General features: G+C 39.4%; 1 protein-coding gene across 1 annotated transcript in view; it reads right to left on the bottom strand.

Moving 5' to 3' along the window:
• Window positions 1–7,226: 7,226 nt before the first annotated feature.
• Window positions 7,227–21,373, bottom strand: part of Lrrc69 (leucine rich repeat containing 69) — a 59,968-nt gene continuing 45,821 nt past the window's right edge. Inside the window, exon 8 of the mRNA XM_050119331.1 lies at window positions 7,227–7,337. Within this exon, the coding sequence (XP_049975288.1) occupies window positions 7,227–7,337 (111 nt within the window). The remainder of the gene's footprint in view (window positions 7,338–21,373) is intronic.

The following is a 21,373-nucleotide window of genomic DNA, read 5'->3' as shown; positions in this document are numbered from 1 at the left end:
TCCAGCTTTTAAAATGCATTCAGAGAAACCAAATTAACTCGAGATCAACTTATTTCTCCTAATGAGTAATTCTAGTCTGAAAATAATTTCTCAGCTTGGAAATCTTAGATAATTTTGTTATACTCTGTAACAAAATTATGCAACATAGCTGGTGATGATTAAATATGCCTAATTTTGTAAAAGATGATGCAAAGCCCCAATACTATATGACTAAGAAATTTTAATTAGATTTGAGAAGTCCGTGGTGCTGGTGGTACCAGATGCTTTTCTGGTCTCCAGGTCCTGCCTAGCAGTGAAAAAGCAAAAGAGTTAGGGTGCACGAAAGGTTGTTTCCAACAATATCCTACTAGCATCCTTAATTTTTCATATCTAAAACTAACTCTACATGTCCCACCAAGGCCAATCTATTTCTGAACCCTTTACCAAACTATGTGGCACCCATGGTCAGTGATATGTTTTATTTCTCTTAGGTAATCATTCATGCCCTTGCTTCTAAAATATGGTCCCTTGAACTTATCCCCCATGCTCATTTCCTACCAGTATCATCTCCACTCATGGAGATATTGCTAGGCGCTTTTCCTCTATGCTTACCTTCTCGCCTCTATTATCTCTCCCTGTGTTGCTGTTAAGATCAGTTTTTCCTCTTCTTAATATTCATTATAAATCAACTAGTATAAGCTTCTAGAAATCCAAGACACTCCCAGAGACAAGATCCGTGTATCTATTCCCTTAATCTTTACAATAACTATCTCAGAAAAGTTATACTGTGCCACAGATGTAGAGGTGACAGAGACAAGCCCAGAGAGGTTAGGGAAATGTTTATGGCCCCATTGCAGTAAGCAGAGAAAAGTATGTCAGAAATGAGCAGGAAGAAACGATGCTCCACTGAGCTCAAAGAACTCCAGTGAGCATTGCGTGGAAATTTCAGGACCCAAAAGGGATGGTGTGATTTGAATGGGGTATGTCCAATACAGGCTTATATGTCTTCCAACCCTTTGTTCCCCAAAGATGGCGGGTGCTCTTTGGTAGCTTGGAGCATACTTAGGAGGTGAAGCCTTACTGAAGAAGTGGGGCAGACCTTCAAATGTCACAGCCCAGCTCTACTTCCTGTCCACTTTCTGCTTCCTGACCTCAGATGCTCATGGCTCTGCGCACTCCCTGCTATGATGAACAGAATCTCTCCGAACTATAAGCCAAGCTAACCAATTCTCCTCTCGTACACTCCTTGTCATGGACTTAGCACAGAAATGCGACTGATGCAGACTGTGAGTCCATAAACGGGGCCACGACGAAAGAGTGGCAGGGGGCAGACCAGAGATCTGCAAGGATTGGCATATTAAGAAATTTAGACTTCAGATCAACAAAAATATGGTCTATGCATCTGTACTTGTGGCACGCATAAAGGGCAGTGAGAGGCAATTCCAAGGTAGTGAAAATACTGCACTGCCCACCCAAATGAGAGCTTCAGACATCGTTTGTGAAAACCGTGGAGGGTTAGGAGTGCAAGCACACAAATGTATGAAGGACAATGGAGAAAATCATTGAACTCTAGTTAGTGACGCACTTCCTGAACTATGGAAAGGGAGCAAGGTAAAGCCTCAAAGTTACTTCCACAGGCATCAAAATAAGATTTATTGGAAAACCAATGATCAGTGGCAACCATGCATAGAGAGCTGGAATCTCTGCAAATGGGGCTAGTTCAGGAGCAGCTCTCCTGTGAAGTGGAGATGAGGGGAATCATTTCAGCGGCAAAGTCAAATAGCAACCTAGCAGACTTCACAAGAAAGAGTCTTAGAACTGGTAAGTACTTTCATCAAAGAAGCAAGATACAAAATCGACATTTACAACTCAATAGCTTTTCTAGATATCATTAATCATGTGTTAAATCAAGCAAGAAGACAATGCCATTCACAGCACCTTTTTAATTACCTTGGTATAATCTGTGTCGATGAAATCAAGGAATTCTATAATAAAAATCTTTAAAACTGTAAAAAGAAACAAAAGATACTAAGAATAATATTAATTTTGCAGATCCCACACTAATGGCTATGCAGAATTAATAATATGGAAATGGTTTCACTACAAAGGCAACCTTGAGAGGCAATGAAACTGCCATCAAACATGATCTCCTTCACAAAAAAGCTTAAAATTCACATGCATACACACATATATACATGTACACAAATACACATACAAACACACATACATGCACATGCATACAAACATGCGACACATGCACACATATACACACAGCGTCAGTTAGACTCAGTGGGTGATAAAGGAAAACACAGAAGGTGACATGAAGATATAGGGGACACTTGCTGAAAAAATCCTGTGTGGGGGAAAATAAGAAAAGGGGGTTGTGGGATAGATATGACCAAGCTTGGTCATTTTTAAAAATGTTAGAATCATTAACAGTGTATGAAAACGTCATAAAGAATTATTTTAAACTTACCAAAATTTCATATAAATATATGAGTCTAAATATATAGTTTCGGTTAAGTTTGTGTTGCTTGGACTGACAAATTCCAGAGTGATGTAGAAGATGAAAAGGAATAGGGGAACAGAAGGGAAGGACTTCGGTGTTTGCAGGTGGGACCTATGGTTTTAACACGGTGGCTGGGAGGGCTTGCTGAACAATGTGGGGAAGGTGACTAAGAGCTGACATCAGTCCAGGCAGGGCATACCGCATTCCGAAACATGTACACCTGACAGGTGCGAGCCAAGGGAGTTGGAGCTGTTCTGACTTAGTGCGAAGCACCTGCCAAGCAGGCAGCCGACCCCACCCATATCCTCGTTAGGGTAACATCTTCCCTATGGAGGTATCAATATATATTTCTTGGAGGTAGAATAGTTGGCACAAACTAGAAACACTTCAGAAGAGGATGTCCTTTAAATTCCTAAAGCCAGTATTACTTAATAAATGCATGTTAATCAAACAATTTTAATGTCTTGTAACACATTTTGTCTTCAATATACAATGATAAACTGAGCTAATTTCCTTGGTTACACCGCAAAGAAATGACAGCCTTTGAGTACAGTGAGCAGAAGAAAGCTTTGCCCAACTTTACTACAAGAAAGGTGGCTACAATTCGGTTTCACCACTCCCAAGTGCACTTCCTTTCTTCCTCTCCCTAAACATTTACCAGCCCACAGAAAAGGGAACGTCCCTTAAGATGTCCTTGTGAGCAGGTCTGTGCCTGCTCTGGCTGGAAACCCACAATTTGTCCTCTGCCCTTCACCTTGAGTCTACAGTGATGCTCGGAAGCCCTCTCTCCATGTGCAACTCAAAGTGCTGCCTCTCCATGTATTCTGATCCCTCAGCGGCCCTCCATTCATCCCTCTGTGGCAGGACCCTCAAGGTTATTTTTTTTAATTTATTTTTTTTTTTGGGTGCATGTGTGCACATGGGTGTTTTGTCTACATTTAAGTCTGTGTGAGGGTGCTGGATCCCCTGGAACTAAAGTGAGAATTGTGAGCTGCCATGTGGATGCTGGGACCTCTGAGCCATTTCTTCAGCCCCAAGGTTATTTTTTCAAAGTGGGTCTTTCACACTGAGAGTCCTGTGGCCTGAGAAGGCCCCCAGTGTTCCAGTGGTGGGTTTGAAGGGTAAACTACCCTGGGACTTTCTCTGAGCCAAGAAACGAAAGTTATTTAGCAAGACCAAATAACTTCTGGTCATTTATTTTTCTCACAGAAAAATACCCTAGACAAGGTCCATCCAAAGAGGTATTTTAGCAAGACATACCAAGAATATTTGCAATTATTATTTTATAGCTTTTACAAGCTTTATCAAGAGGCAAAAAAAAATCTATCTTCATTAATGCTTCTTAGCTTAAAATGAAATCTCCAGCTTAATAAATATATTAGTACAAGACAGTGTTTATACATAAAAATTTCCAGCTAATACCCTGAATGGGTTATTGCTTCGATTATAGAAAAATAATACTTTCATCAAATTAATTGGGTCTTTGATCTCTGAATCATCGTATACTATTTCGTAAACATGTAGACATGCTGAACATAACCAGTAATTTGGGTCACCACACCTAAGGATGCTGAGGCAGGAGAGTCTTGAGTTAGGTTTGTTTGTTTCTGTGCACACAGGCTACCGAGAGCACGTGAAGGTCACACTCACAGGATGGGGCTTGGCTGTAGGCATCAGCACACACTAAGCTGTCTCACTGGTCTGGGATCTTGAGTGTGAAGTCATCCTAGACCACATAGTGAGACCCTGTGTCAAAGGAAGGAAAGATGAAAGGAAGGAGGAAGGGGAGAAGACAGAGAGCTAGTACAAGGAAGCAAAAAGACAGAAAGGACGGGATTGACCAGTTAAGTAGAGAAAATTCATGTCTAGTTATATATACAAATATATGTGTGTGTGTGTGTGTGTGTGTGTGTGTGTGTGTGCAAAATAGGAATCAGAGGTGGTATTGAATTCCTTCTAGTCACTAGAGAAATCAACACAATTCATTAATGACTCTACACAATAGACTTCTGTTTGAAGCGACTTTCCCAAAACACAGGTGATAGGACTTACAACAAGCAATGAGAGAGACTTCCTTCTCATTTTTATTCTCCTTCTGAGGTAAATTCAAGTGAAAATGGAAATCCTAGAGATTATCCATGAGAGAGATAAAGGGGAGCGGAAGAATCCAAATAATTTGCAAAATTTTAATGTTCTAGTTACTTCAACTTTAGATAAAGCCTGGCCATAAATGTTGGAAAATAAAAACATTTTGTGGTGTTTCAAATCCCCACAGCACTTCTGATGTATTACAATTATCAAGAAGACACATCACCCTTGTATGCATTGAGCCCATGGGGTGTAAGAAGTTCATGATTTAATTAGTGGTTCAGAGCCTTGGGTGGCCCATAAAACAGGTGCAGGTGCATCCTTCCCCAGTGTTGTTCCCATGGTGACGATTGATAATTATGCATCCATTAGCACTGCATAGCTCTATATTAGAACCATGATGTCAGAACAATGATATCATTATTTGTTGATTTCCAGTAGATTCTGGGCAGGGCTGTCAGCCTTCCATCTTCTCAACCGTTTGTCCCTTATGATGGCTCTAGGGCTCTGCTTTACCCCTTTCAGATCAATGACAAATATTCCCAGGTAAATATTATTCTCATCGTTGTCTAGCTTCCAAATCCTATTCTATTTATCATACTGTTTGCCTCTATTAGACAGACATCTCTGTGAGGGCAAAGATAATGGTCTTGTCCACGGTCACAGATTTAGAACACAGAACTACAGGGCCTGGTAGATAGTGTCCCTCAGCAAATATCCATTTAATCAATAAATAGATAGAAAAAGAACAGTCTGTATAGAAGAACTTCTGCTCTTCTTAGGTATGTTGGAACTAAAGGACTTGGAAATACAGGTCAAAGGTAAAGAAAAAGAGTCACTGGCGGCCCTGTTGCGGTGAGCGAAAGTAACTGATTGGGTAGGAGTGGGTGAACTCGTTCATTAAACAAAAGGTGCTTGGAGAGAAGAGACTGAAACCTGACCAAGAATTTCACAGAACACTGGTTTTTAATGAAAAGCACAGAAAATAATTTAATTAAATGAGTGGGGAAGAAGGATTAATCTAAGGCTGTAATTCCAGGGAGACAGGTGCTTAGTGGAGCCCAACTCTGCAGGAACAACGGCCTCTGAGAGAAGCAGGGCGACCAGAGGAAGCCGGCACTGACCCGATAAGGACAGACACTGTGGAAGGGTGAGGAGAGGCACAGCTGTAGTGACTTAACATATGAATTAAACACGACTGCAGGGGTGGAAAGGGTGAGCCCATGCCCACCCGTGTGACTCCTGAACCTCAAGAAAATACCCGAACCGCTTGTTGAATAAACAGTATAGATGGGTGCGTAGATAGAGTTTTCTATTCAGGACCAAGATGAAGAGTTATGGCTGAAGTCATAGGACTGGAATGATAAACAGACCATGTATAAACAGTCTAAACTGGGTAAAAAGTACTTCCCTAATCAAATACAGTTTGCTGAGTGATTTTTTTCTCTCAATAAGCATATATACTGTGTTTCTGGTGACTCGTGTTTAGTGAGCCCTGTGTTGTGCCCAGTTCATTCTTGTTTAATCGAGCATTTTCGATCTTACCTTGATGTAACTTCGTTTGTGTGGAACCTGGGACTTGTTCTTTGGATCTGAGAGCCTTTGCTGTGCTCCATGAATCTCACCTGCCAATTACACCAGAGGTGACTTGGATGCACAAAGGAGTGGGCCTGAACTGAACTTAGGACGGCCTCACAAGGAAGTGGCATAGGATAAGGATAAGAGCAGAAGAGGCTCCACTCTGCCCTCTGGCAGGTGAACCGTCAAATAGGTACATAAAATAATGTGATTTTTAAGGGAATTTAAGCATAAAATTATGATTAGGTTTCCTATAAACTCCACTCATTTGTGGTTCTCAAAGTCAAACACACAGACAGAAGGCGATGGCCACAGGAGCGACCTGGAAATCCTCACAGCTTCCGGTTCAGTGGTCTGAGAACAGCACCAGATAATTTGCTAGGTGGTGTTGAGTGAATATCATACTTTAAGAACCACTGATCTAGGCAAAATGTAACATATATTTTCATAACTTCTTTTCCTAGTTTTCCCTTTTTCCTCACAGGAAATGAACCAAATTCTCATTGCAGCAATTTTCCTTGCACAGATAAATGTCTCCTGACCAAAAACTTAAAAATAAAATACAACTAAAAAAATCAAACTCTGTAGACAGTAATTGTGTTTGGAGTCACTAACTTTGACTTTCTATCCTTCTACTCATTTTTAAGGTGAACGAAGATTCTAGATCTTATCAACGATATTAGTGGCTCAAATGAAATTCTACAAATACAGTATAGCTACTTCACCGTAATGAGTACTTCTCTTTCAACTGCAAAAGGCTCATCAATGAAACAAGCTTCTCCATTAAATTCTCTCAGAATTTTCTAGAAAAGAGAAGTGGAACTCATAAAGGTATGGGAAAAGTCAACATTCAGGTGCCGTGCAGATTAATTTTCCCCACTTTGAAATTTGTTCTAAGCCAATAGGAACATCTAGAAGCCAAGCCATCCTAGAGGCCAACTGCAGTGCTTAGAGTGTGCGTTTAACAACTCATCTTCCTTTGTTTAATGACTTGGAAGGGAGCAGAGTGAGAATGACGATAGCAGTGGAACACGGGCTGCCCTTGAGGCTGTGAAGGAATATCTCAACTGCTCTACTCCTGAGCAATTCCAAAGAGATTAGGACCACGCCGGCCGAAGCATTGGTAGGAACAAAGCAATATCCGCAGAGGTATCAGATGTAGGTTTCTGCTTATCTTCCAGTTCTGAAAAGAAAGATGGACGGTCAAATTAAGATATTCCCAAGAAGTATGGTTAGGGGTGGAGTTATTTCGCTCAGTGTTTGAGAAAGATGAGGAATGCCCTTGATCTCCTGGTTCTACTGCATCTACCTCCTAAATTCCAGATTACAGAGCCTGGTTGGTCTACTATTTTTGAGTAAAATATTCATTTTATCAGAAGTTTCAAAACACTGACTTCTAAATGACATGCTATCCTATTTACAGGAAACTGTTCTTCTATCACACATAAACAAGAGTAACCATCTGACAAAGGCATATTTAACACTAAACAAAATCTAAATGATAAAACTTTATTTGTGCTTTTACCAAAACACTAATACATAATCTATAATCTGACCATACAGTGCTAGAGATGCCAATAAAACCTTACACTCTACATGAGAAAGGAGTTTTAACCAGCAAGTATTTACTAAATAGCGTCTTGATTCTGCCTGTCTTGCATGCACTTGCTATATGAAAATTCTAATTTATTTGTTCATTTTCTGTAATGTTCTTTAAGATCAGCATGGGCTGAGTTTTAATCAAGCTATTCAGTACATGAATTAAGGGACCTTCAAGTATTTCTCATCTTATTTCTCCTTGCACAAAACAGGTAGTTAAAAACTGCCTGCCAACTTAGTGTACATATCTTAATCCCAGCCTTGACCTCTGGAAGGCCTCGTATGACCCCATCATGACCAAAAGGGGAGAGAACAAATCCTCTAGACTCAACACAGTTCTCACTGAAGAAACCCAAAGCAGAGGTAAATGGCATGAGATTTAATTGGTTGATTCTACTCACTTTCATCATAAAATCCTCTGGCCAACATCATCCCAAACCACATGAGAGATGAGATGGCTGTTGTGTTCACTCTTTCACCAAAAGATGTTGAAATCCTATTTAGATGTTTGAAAATTTACCATCCACTTCAAGAGTAACAGCCTTCTAATGCTGGCAATGTCTGGGTGGGAACTTGAATGCAAAGGTCATCCCATCGCCCAGCCTCACAGTGACTGGGAAGTGCTATCCTGCCCATATAGCATTCCGGATGCAGAAAGCTAAAGGTTTCCCACATGCTAATCAATGAGCAGGCATTCCGTGAACACCCTGGTAAGCAGGCATTCCGTGGACACCCTGGTAAGCAGGCATTCCGTGAACACCCTGGTAAGCAGGCATTCCGTGGACACCCTGGTAAGCAGGCATTCCGTGGACACCCTGGTAAGCATCTCTGTTTTGCCTTTCTGGGGCTTATTGCTCACGTGGATGGAAAAGAACTCGTTTACTTCTTGCGACCATTTGTCCCTCCTTCTCCAACCTTGCGGCATCCACTGGGAGAGAGCCGTCCATTTTCACTGGCTGACTCAGTCACACTTCAACCTTCTGATAATGGGATCAGTCTATAAGCACATAACACAGAACTAGTCAGCAATACCAGAGAACGTCAACTCTGGGCTTTGGGACCACTGAAAAAGCAGCACTCCCTCTTCCAAGGGCACTGTTTAGGGAGTTCCTACATGATAACAAAGACAAGATGAAGAACAAGCAAAAGTAATGACTAGAAAGGGACAGATAATAATCAATAGATGACAAATTTGGGGTCCTGATCTAGTCATAGGTGAATATTATATTCAGCCAGACCCACTCTTTACTACTTGAATTAATATGTGAACTTTGTTTCTGTAACTTGCAACCAAGAATACAGATAAATTGTAAGTAATCTAAAATGAGCATGATACTAGGCACAATGCCAGGAATATAAAAATATGTAGGGAATAATCTCTGTCTCCAAGAATTTTCTTGGGATTTGGTTGGAAAGATAAGAAATAAAGAGTCACAAAATAACTAGAAACATATGAAGAAGCCAAGTAGTAAGTTCTATAAGAACATAGAGAAAGGAACAACCACACCAGGCTGCGTAATGGGCAAGAGTTTGCAGCCTAAAGGAAAGGTGATCTGGTTTCAGAAGAATTACTTAGTATGTGGTTACCTGCAGAGTAGACAAATGACATATCTAAAACTTAAAATGTCCTCTTAGTGTATCTGAGAAACAAAACAAGGAAAGCAATAAATGAATCATAAAATATTGTATTATGTGCTATTGATACTAAATATACAAGATTAGAAATGAAAAGGATTCCTGTTGCGGCTTTTGTAATATTAGCTGTATAGAAGATTTTAGGTCTACTCTAGGATGAGATAATATCACTTTAGATCGTGTTAGCTAAATGTTGAAATGATGGTAGGAAATCTTAAGGCAAAAATCAAAACTAATGTGGCTTTCATAAACTAGATGAGCCTCTAGTCTAAAGGAAACAGTTATTTTCTGCTCCATTGTGATATACTAAAAATAAACCATAACGCATCTATTTTAATCAGCACTTATTTGATATGGCAAAATAATTAAGAGATCCATAAACCAAGAGATTATCGGAGAGACAACATAAATCAAGGAAGCTATACTGTGAGACTAACTAAAATACTTTGTTCGACTTTCTCTGTGAAATAAAAAGTTTATAATAGAAACTCCTAATGGTATTTCCTATTCCACTGTGGTTTTTTGCCATGTCCCTCATGTCATTAAGAAACTGCCTGGGAAGAGTTTGGGTTGGCTTTTGCCAAAAGCAGGAATGCAAACTTTCTTTACCCCTTCTCAGGGGAATGATCATTTATTGTTTGTTTATTTACAATAAAATGGATTGCTTACACATTCATGGTGAAAATGCCATTGTCAGTTATAATGTGAACTTTGCTGCTTATTATTCTCTGGTAATTTCTATTCGTGGCACAATACTTCTCAGGGATATGAACTGGTTTCTGGACATTATATGAGAAAAATGAGCTGACATAATTCCTTGGTATTGCAATTTTGTATATAATCACCATCTTCTATACTGTTTTATGAAATATTGACGTGATCCATGTGCTTCCAATGAAAGCTCATTTAAATTCTTATCTCTGTTTGCGGCATCCCAGCAGCTATTTTTATTGGTCTGACATACTCCATCTGAAGTGACCACGTTAGAGAAGAACAATGGCACTCCTTCCCAGAAAGCACCTCTCTTCACAAATGTAAATTAAGAAACCTTGTGACTCTGTCAAAAATAATTATCACTCTGGTGGATAGCTGATAAAAATTAAAACACAAAATGTTACGATACAATGGAGACGATACCCCAACTAGACAACGTATGCCACCAAGTAAAATCTCCGGTGGCAGGAATAGGTTACACATCTGTTGAGTCACTGGCTAAAGGAGTCCCAGGATCCTGCAGATATCACAGGCTATTTCCAAGGATATTGGTTCCTTTCACAGCCTGATGATAAGGCCCTATTACTGAAGCCAACACGTACTTATGTCATTGAAGAATTAGCTCTGGTGTCTAACTAGAAGATTCCCCTGCCCAATGCATAGCATTCATGGTGCTAGCCCTAATTCAGCATACTACCAAAGGACAAAGGTAGTCTTCCATTTTACCTTGTAAAACACGCGACCTACAACAGTGACCTGCCCATAAGATATATTAGTATAACAGTAGAATGAATGTTTGGAGGGCAACCATACCTGGCACTGCTGAAATGGTCAAGAACTTAAGGCTAGACGGGCCTAGTGAAAATTCTACTGCTATTATTGCACTAAAGGAATATAGCAATTTTCCTTTAGTATATAATAACATATTGATATACCCGAATATAAGTGTTTCACTCAATCCTTTTCTGAGATGCTGCAAGGAAACAATGTCTTCCAGAAACAAGAGGATTTATGCACAGATGAACTCACAGAGACTATGAGAGCAAGCCTAAGACCTGTATGGGTTTAAGCTAGATGGATTACTAGAACTGACATGAGAAAAAGACACTGGTTCCTTCTGCTAACCAGGAACCTTATGTAATTGATACCCACTGGGAAAGAGAAAATCCATTTTCTCTAATGGGGTGTCACTGGGTGTATCAACCACAAACCAGGGAAGGCCCCATGCCCTAGAGTAGTTGGCCAACACAAAACAAATTCCATGGTTTCCTGGTGAAATTTTTGTTTCATTTTGTTTGTTTTGTTTTGAATTTTTTCTTAGTCGTCGTTTGGTTGTTTTAATTTTTGTTTGTTTGTTTGTTTGTATTTGAGAGAGAAAGAACATGAAGTTGAGTAGGTTGGGATATGAAGAGGCTCCTGGAGGAGATGAAGGGAAAGATAAAACATCAAAATACATTGCATGAAAAATAATTTTAAAAAAATAAAACACAAAACAAAACAGTGTTTTGCCAAATCAAAATCAGAGAAAAGTTTATGATTAGACATGATTTTATTTGGAAAGAAATTCATTTTAGCAGAAGAGTGAAATGTTATAACGATATCTAGTGTCCCAGTTCTCAGTATGTATAAGGGGAAGCATATTTCCTAAAGCAAATAAACACAATTATAACATCTTCCTATTTTAGAAAAAGTTAGTTTTCCACTTAAGTTCTATGTTCGTTAAGTGGTAGCGCTGGTTATACTTACCCTTTCAACATGGTTGGTGATAATCACTGCCACATTTAACTTTAGGAATTCCAAGTCTATTGACATATCCAATTATAAAATAAGTGCCAAGCTAAATGTGGGTTATTCAATCACAAGTGGCCAGCTCTAAACTTATGTACGTCTTAGTAGGTTTTGTGTGTGTTTGTGCTCACACACACATGAGCCCATGAGCTCATGTGGAAAGACAGACAATGATAGATAAATGGGTAGACAAACAGACAGACAGATAGATGACAGATAAATCTAGCAATAATAATTAAGATGTGAATTTGGGGAGTAGAGGAGATATGGGAAGAGATGGAGTTGAAGGGAGGCAAGAGAAAAGGTGCAAATGATGAAAATACAATACTACATATGAAAATTCTTTTAAAAAAATAAGTAGAAGAGGGATTCGGGAGATAAGGTCCAAATGATGTAATTTAAAATGAGAAGGTATACCAACATTGGCTTGAAGTGGAAGGAAGGGCCACGATCCAAGAAATGTGAAAATCCTCTAGAAGTTAAAAAGAGCAAAGCAGTAGACATTCTTCCTGAGTCACATAGCCTTTAGCTTTAGCTCAACAAGACCCATATTGTATTTCTAATATACTGGAATATAAAACAATCCATTTTGTTGTTAAGCTGCCAAGTTTGTGGTAAACTGATACGGAATAGAAACCAATAGTCTCATGTTCCAAATTAGCAGGACTTGCAAAATCATAAAGCCTCCCAATCCCCAGGGAATCCACATGCTTTGAAGCTAGAAGATACTTTAATTGACTAGAGGAAAACAGTCCATACAGAAGGCAAATTTTCTAGGAAAGGCTCCTTGCTTCTGACACAGGACTAGAATCCAAGATCATTAAGTCGTAGATTTGTTTTCGGCATAGTGTGTCTCCAAGCATCCTTCACTAAACAAGGAATTTTGAACACCCATATAGTATAGTCTGATGGCATAAACAAACAGTTGGAGAAATGTCCAGATGATAGCTATTAAGATGCTGGTCCCAGCTTGTGGGGAAGCACACTCACTCTAATCACTTGGCTCTCAACGTGTCTAAGATGAAACACATTCATTGGGATTCTGTAGGTATCACTTGAAACATGGCCTATCTTTGCTCAGATTTGGGCTGTGCTTCCAAAATCGCTCCCCTCCAGATGTATCTTTCTTCTTTGTAACCCTCTCAGACATTTTCTATGCTCAATGACTGACTTCTGCCACCCTTTCTTCCCAGAATGCTGGAGACTATTATTCTCAGGTGTGTGACTTTTGTTTACCCTGCATTTTTTTAGCTCTGTGAAGCTGTGTTACTGTGCCTCTCTAAAGCACCTAATGGTCTAATAAAGAGGTGAATGGTCAATAGTGAAGCAGGAGCAAGGATGGGCAGGACTGGCAGGCAGAGAGTATAAATAGAAAAAGAAACAAGAGAAAGAGGAGCCAGAGAACAAGGAGAGGAAGACATCAGGGGTCAGTCATCCAGCTACAAAGCCAGTCATGGAAAAAGAAGTTAAGGAAGGCGTACAGAAACAGAGAAAGGTAAAAGCCCGGAGGCAAAAGGTAGTCAGGATAACTTAAGAAGAGAAAAACTGGTGAGAAACAAGCCAAGTTAAGGCCAGGCATTCAAAAGTAATAATAAGCCTCCATGTGATTTATTTCAGATCTTGGTGGCAGGTCAAAAGAGTAAAAGATCACCCCAATATGGGGTGTCAATTGTCCTCTTTTTTAATGTTTGCTACCTTTTAAGCAACAGCTATCCTGGTCAGCAACTGCAACTCCACCACTACCTAGGCCACAAGAGCCTGAAAAATTTCTGTTCCCTCAGGCACTGACTCTTTCAAGGCTACTAAGAGAACTTATCTAGATCTCTGTCCTGCTAAAGAACTCAAGATTCAAAGGTTGAGGTTGAACCCTGCTTTCCAGGAAGCTGAATAGCAAGCAGCGCACCCAGCTCTCCTCCTAGCCTCTGCCAAGAAGTCTTAATAGCATCTTAATAGCTATCATCTGGACAGTTCTCCAACTGTTTATGCCATCAGACTATACTATATGGGTGTTCAAAATTCCTTGTTTAGTGAAGGATGCTTGTAGACACACTATGCCTAAAACAAATCTACGACTTAATGATCCTAAAACATACCTTATCTTTCAACACTGACTCCACCCACAGAGAGGACTACCCTTTGAGAGGTTTGTAGTATTTAGACAAATTCTTTACAATGTCTCCTCCTCCCAAATCTACAAATGAACCTTACTGCCTCACTCCTGCTCCTATATGCTATTCTCTCGTCCTAACCCCGCCTTCCTGCTTTCTTAATCATGTATCCGAATTCCACCTATCTTAGGAACAAGCTTTCCAGACACTTCCTAGGGCAGACAACAGGAGTGACCTTTTCACCCACATTGAAAGCTTCTACATGATTGACGTCTACTCCTCGTGTAATACTTAACTTTCAGTTCTAGGGCCTTATACATCTTTAGAGTTTAAGCTCAAGTTTGAAACTATTTTCAGTCTAGCAATTCCCCTGTAAAGCTGCTTTACACGTAGCATCAGGATCTTTAGGCTTAAAGAATGGTCTCACATATTTATGAAGTGATTAAAAATAATTTCTAAAATCCAAGATTTATATTCAGAACAGCAAATCCTCAAAACCAGTACTGACAACACGAGCTTTGTGTACTGTTCTCAAGTTAACCACCCCACCCTAGGACCATACGTGTAAGCCAAGGACAGGTGAGCACACGTCAAGGACAGGGCAGCACACGTCAAGGACAGGTCTGTCTTCCTGGTATTTTTCCAACTATTAACAATGTTCATTTTTACTCTCAAAATAGTCTTTCTCTGAGGACATTCTTTATGCTTATACTTTAAGACATTTAGGACTGTTGTCAGGACAGAAAGTGGAAACAAAAACAAGAGTCTTCTCTTCACGACATTCTGATCCTGCCTTCTGCCATTCTCCCCTGCATAAAGTTTGGGGTGATGGAAAGTTTTGCATGAATAAACTAAGTTGACCACAACTTCAGACCTGTTACAAGAAACAAACAATAATACAAATATAATTATAAGTCTGTGCTACCAGTTTAAGAGGGAAAGAGAGAAAGAAGGCTCTAGAAGGGAAAGGGGATTCTGAGTTCTCAGGAATGGGAGAGATCAAAGCACACTGTGAGGATTCACTTACACTGTGATTGTCTTTTGCTATTTTGTGGCTAAAATAATATGGAATATGCATTATCCTTTTAATTTTCATGAGCGGGCTGGTGAGATGGCTCAGTGGTTAAGGGCATTGCCTGCTCTTCCGGAGGTCCTGAGTTCAATTCCCAGCAACCACATGGTGGCTCACAGCCATCTGTAATGACGTCTGGTGCCCTCTTCTGGCCTGCAGACATACAGACAGACAGAATGTTGTATACATAATAAATGAATAAATATAAAAAAAAATAATTTTCCTGAGCAAAAAATATATATTACTTTCATGACCACTTAGAATTTGAAATGGATACATTCTGATCTTCTTGGTGCCTAATGAACATCAGATTCACTAACCACTGCACAGATGTATTAAAACCCACATTCATTTCCACAGTTGACTAGTTGAAACGATCAGCTTCATAGAGGAATGTCAGTGATATCTTAATAGTAATAACTTTTTAGAGCAGAGTAAGACTTTGCTCCATAAGTAATGAGCAAAGTTATTAAATGCAATTTTATATTATGCCTCATTACTGGTAAGTTGTCATAAAAAGGAATTAAGGTTTAAAAGTTTCATTTATTTTTGTAAAGTAGATGAACGTTTTCACTCATTTATGCTGAGAACCCCTCCTGCTAATCTCTTCTGAGGATAGTATAAATTACATTACATCATTCAATAGAGGGCTGAGAGTTCATATTCCAACCCATTCCTGCCCTAAACTCTTCAACTTTAAAGGAATCAGGGGAAACGTTAAGTACAACTAGCAAAACTGTACAAAATGAAAACCCTCATACTCATACTGTGGCACAGGATCACTCAAGAGTTTGGGAAAACTTTAGGAATATTTAGGTTACTTGATCAAATGTGGCCCAAATTAGTAGTAACTAAAAGGCATTAAATTTTTGTTACTGGTTCAAAGATTGATGGTGTAAGAGCAATTAAGTTGAAATTTCTTTATTTCTAAGGGCTAACAATTCAGATGAATTACAACATTTTAAAAAGCAAAAAGCGCGAGTTGAGTGAAGTTCAGTACTGAGGTCAAGGGACATTTTTCATCCATTATTTTCAGTTTGTCATCTCACAGTCTCACATGGCAAGCATGACTTAATTGTAAGTTCACCTGAATAGAGGCCATTTCAATTTGGTATTTTGGGTTTGTCAGGGTTTCTTTTTCAGTTTTAAGAATAAAGACTCATCTTTCCATTCAATGTCTCCCTCCTTTGGACATAAACCCTGTTGGATACAGAACATTTGGTGAGCCATGACAGCTCCCATATGCTGGCCTTAACAAATGGGCTCTCCAGTCTTCATGAAGTATTTACTGTAAAGCTCAGCACTCTCCAAGATTAGTTCCTGAGTAGTTAATTAAGGAACTGAATTTTAAAATGTGTGATAGTGGCACATTCTTTCAATTCCAGCACTCTCGAGGCAGAGGTAGACAGATTTGTTGTGAGTCCAAGGCCATCCTAGTCTACAAAGTTCCAGGACAGCCAGTGCTACTAAGACAAACCCTGTCTCAAAAAAAAAAAAAAAAAAAAAAAAAAAAAAAAAAAAAAAAAAAAAAAAAGCTTCTAGGCAAACTAGTTTATATAGATTATCATTTCACTAAGGTGGAAAAGCAACATAAACCCAGAGGCTATTGCGAGCAAGTGTTCACTGTCTTAGTCGGCGTTCTATTGCTGGAAAGAGACACCATGACCACGGCAACTCTTATAAAGAAAACATTTAATTGGGGGCTAGCTTACAGTTCAGAGGTTTAGTCTATTATCATTATGGTGGGAAACTGTGTCATGCAGGCAGACAAGGTGCTGGAAAAGCAACTGAGAGTCTACATCTAGATTGGCAGGTAGTAGGAAGAGAGAGACACTGGGACAACTTGTGCATTTGAAACCCTAAAGTCCTCCCTAAGTGACTCTCTTCCTCCAACAAGGCCACACCTCCTCATCCCTGCCAAGTAGTGCCCTAAGGACCAAGCATTCAAACACATGAGCTTATGTGGGCCATTCCTATGCAAACCACCACGTTCACCAACATGGTTAATGTCATTATCACGCTCGGGGATTTTGTGCACATTTTCACTCTGCAAACAAACATCAAGGCACTAATAATACTTGTTCTAATTGTCCAACCAGCCAGGAGCATTCAAATCCTAATTAGCTTTTTCAACTTTAATGCTAAATACCCTAAAAATTATTTATAATGATTAATTAGTTCATAATAAAGATGTTAACTTAACCCTTTATCATATACTTTTTCACTATTGTACACTTACTAAATATCATGAGTTTAATTTTTTTATATTTTATATGTCTTCTTTTTTTTGCTGTGATAGCTATTGAGATGACACACTAGGCAAGAGCTCCTTCACTAAGCTACATCATCAGCCAACTTCCTAATTTTTAATATGATTAAAATGAATGGTTGTTTCATTGCAAAACAGTTTTCTTTTGCAAACTTTTTCTCAAAACTTTCTGACAATCCTATGCCTTTTATTTATCAACTCATCTGGAGATCTACCTATATAACTCCAGAATTAGCTTAACGTGGGGATACATTGAGTGGGTGAGGCAGAAGGATGGTAGGGGATTCCAGAACAGCCTGGTCCATGTGGCAAGTATAAGGTCAGCCATAGCTACACACTGAGACCTTGTCTCAAACAAACAAAAACCAATAGCAACAGCACCATAGTTCTAGATTTTGAATTATTTTTCCATGTTGCTCTAAAAGCATCATTCCATATATGCCTTGGGATGTGTTACTGAGAAATCCTAGTTTATTGTCATTGCTTCATGATATTTTTATTTATAATAATCTCTTCTCATTTATCTCTGGTTATATATAATTTTACCAAAATATGATTATATATGGAACTGTACCCTTTTATTCTCCTTGGCACTCAGTATGAACACAATGTCTTTTTAAGTATTTGAATATTTTCTGCCATCAGCTAGAATCAGTCTCCAGTTTTCTTTTTCATAATTATATGTTTGAGCTATACTATATTCCCATGCCTCTCTGTTATTACTGTTATAATACTTTATGATATACTTAGGCATACTCAACTGGTGAAAATGAATTTGAAACATCTTTAAACTTTTTTTTTTCTTTTTTGGATTTTTTTTTTCAAGACAGGGTTTCTCCATAGCTTTTTGGTTCCTGTAGCTCTTGTAGACCAGGCTGGCCTCGAACTCACAGAGATCCGCCTGCCTCTGCCTCCCGAGTGCTGGGATTAAAGGCGTGTGCCACCACCGCCCGGCTAAACTTTTTAATGGAAATCTTAAAATCCTACAAAATTATCTGGTCTGTTTGTCATGGATACCCATGGTCCTGTATTCTACTTTCCAAGTCCACAGAAATCCTTCTTTCAGGAGACAGGGCTGTTCCTCTCCTGAAACCAGGGCTAAGCCAGGGGGAAGCCAGGGTGATTGTGCATAGACAGAAGGCCCTGGCTTCGCTCTTTAGCACAGCCAATAGGTGGAGCGGAGAGCACCTGGTGGGAGGGGGGCGGGGCCGACAGAGGCAGGCAGGCCTTCCCACTCTTTCACGTGACACTCTTCTGTTTGTAAAACCTGAGTTAAGGATTGTCTATATATGTTTGGCCAACAGGCATACCTGATTTTTCTGGGTGGGAAGAGCCAACCCACTCAGGGTAACATCAAACCCTGGGCAGGTGTTCCTGGATTGTTTAAGAGAAATCTACATGAGTGGTCATCAAGTAAGCAATCAAAGATGCACGCATTTGTTTCTCTCTGCTCTTAACTATGGACGTGATGCGCAAAGCATTTGAAATTTCTGCCCTGACTTTCCCGAGTGATGGATTATAACCTGGAATTGTAAGCCAAATAAGCCCCATCTCTCCTGTGTATTGATTTTTCTATCTGAGCCTCTGTCCCAGCAAGGGAAGCGTAACTATGAAAGCATAGTAGAACAGCCAGGAGAGAGCTGCTCAGTGCACACCTGTGCTTAGGAGCTGGGGACATGCGCTTCCCCAGCTAATCTGTCGCTGACTTTCCTCCCTCCCCCTTTCTAATTGTGCCCTGCCTCAGCCCAGCCTATTACACGTTAAAAACAATGGCTGCGTGTCAAGCCTCTGACACACTGATCTCAGATTTCTAGCATCCAGCAATCTCAGAAAAGAAACTGCTGTTCACCAAGTCCCTAAGACTGCTGGGGAGCTTTCATTTTCTTGTATAGTAGTCATAGAAAACTAATACAATAGCTTGTGAAATTATTCGAACTTCATATGCAAGAGCCTGGTATTTCATGCCACTTCTCCACTGCGTCTTCCATAGCTTCCCTTGTGAGCTCCCAGTGCTCAGTGAGTTAACTGTTTGAGCAATTTCACCACTGGCCGAGCAGTTGCCCACTGCTGCGATTCTAATGCCTCCTTTTCCTTCAACGCACATTTTCAAGTAGTACACCTTAAGGTGAGTTTATCATCTTTATTATTATATTGATTCCCCATGTCACAAGCACTATGCTAGGCACCCAAATTGAAAACAACAACTCTAATTGAGATGTCATCTTCTCGTAGGACTCTACACATTTACTAATTACAAGAATGCAATCAACCACCCTGTCTTGTCTTTCTCAACCGTTTACTATTGGATTCCATTACTATGCACTTGCTATGCTAAGCAATGTCTGCATAGCCCCTGAAATCTCCCTCCTCCATGGGCTGTTAGATGTGAGCTATTATTATTGCCACTTAACAAAGAGCTTTAAAGAGAAAATTAAGATGACTGATCTTTGAGGCTCGTCATCAAATCTAGATTGTGAGTTCCTGATGTTCCTGGGAATACATGACTTCCTTCAGGACAGGGTCCTACATTCCTGGCTGCTAATGGAAGATCTGGAATACCACAGAGAAAATTGAATTTGAGTGGATAAAGAAAGGATGAGCAAAGACACTTCAACGTGAATGTCTTAAAGTCAGTTGAATAAACGAGGACTGGCTAGGTTGAACTAGCTAGTGTCATGTCAGGTTGAACAAGGGTTAACACACATGGTTTCCTCCCCCGGTCTCCAGTTGCAAGCTTTGAGAACTTGGCAAAGTTACCTAACTGTTTTAAGTTGAGGATTTCTCATCAGTGTCCTGGGGTGTTTTAGACATTAACTGTGGGATTTCAGGTGACAGCAAAGAGTTGGCTGTGGTTTTTTTTTATTAGCTGGCAATTTCTCCAAAAAGACCTGAAATGAAACTAGCAGTTCATAGGATGATTTTGTAAAGGAATCTGTCCAAGTGAAGAATGAACATGGCAAGTTGTCCCAGGTGTTCTGAACATGGCCAAAGGAAAGCAGGCCTTTTTGGCAACTTTTGCTGAGTAATTTGGCAAGTTTTTCTCTTTATAGTTCTTTTGACAGCAGTTATCCATTCCAGATGATGCTGTGAACTCTTCCAAATAGGTCACAGACATGCTCAGGATTTTATTCCCATCTCAAACAACAGGACACATTTCTATCCTTGTTTTCCCAATTAGGATATCTTTTTTCCTCTCGGTGTCTGAATGAAATGTTAGGCTACTTTGAGCTTCTATTTTTTTCTAGTAATTATTTCATTCAGTGTTCTTTTCCTGCCTATCTAAATTAATACCAGGGTTACGATATTTTCAAAATCTTAAGCATATCCCTCATTGGCAGCAACTCAGGTATATTTCTCTCATGATACATTGGATGTAAATTCATTGATAACCAATTAAAAAGAATAAGAAGGATTAATATTCAAACCCAGACTTTGATTCAGTAAAAATAAAATAGGTAGATGGCACTGCGCTATGCCCTTTCTCCATAATAGTCAATAGAGAAAGCAGTTTGAATCCATTGTGCTTACGTTTGGTGGTAGAAAGAGACAGCAAACATCAAGTAAATAAATAACTGCAAATTTTTTAAATGCCATGAAAACTCTAAAACTTTCTCTTACAAATGCTGACTTAACTGGACAAACTACAATAGTTGTTACCAATCATAGACTTGTGTGAACATGGATATTTTACAGGCATATTAGAGCACAATAGAAATGCAGATTGACTGAGAATCCTATCTCTGAGTAAACATTTCCTTTTGTTTATTTTTCTTAAGCACAGGTGGATGTATCTAGTACAAGTGGAATTTGTTCACAGATGGACCATAAAGGAAAATATTATCCAGTTTGCTTCAAATTACTCCTGAAAAGGCCTTTTAAACACTTTCTCGAAAACTTCATGATGGCAGTAGTATTTCTTAGAGACAATTTATGCAAGGAAAGAGATCGTCCTGAATTATGTGTCTTCGCACCTTTGTAGTATGATAAATGTTATCTGTGAAGAAACAAGTGACCATGTGTAACAATATCAAAAC

This window comes from Alexandromys fortis, unplaced genomic scaffold (assembly GCF_014885135.2).
Source record: "Alexandromys fortis isolate MF-2015 unplaced genomic scaffold, M_Fortis_MF-2015_v1.1 scaffold_18, whole genome shotgun sequence".
NCBI classification, from domain to species: Eukaryota; Metazoa; Chordata; class Mammalia; order Rodentia; family Cricetidae; genus Alexandromys; species Alexandromys fortis.
The sequence above is the reverse complement of the archived record's forward strand: the minus strand, read 5'-3'. Positions and strand labels throughout refer to the sequence as shown.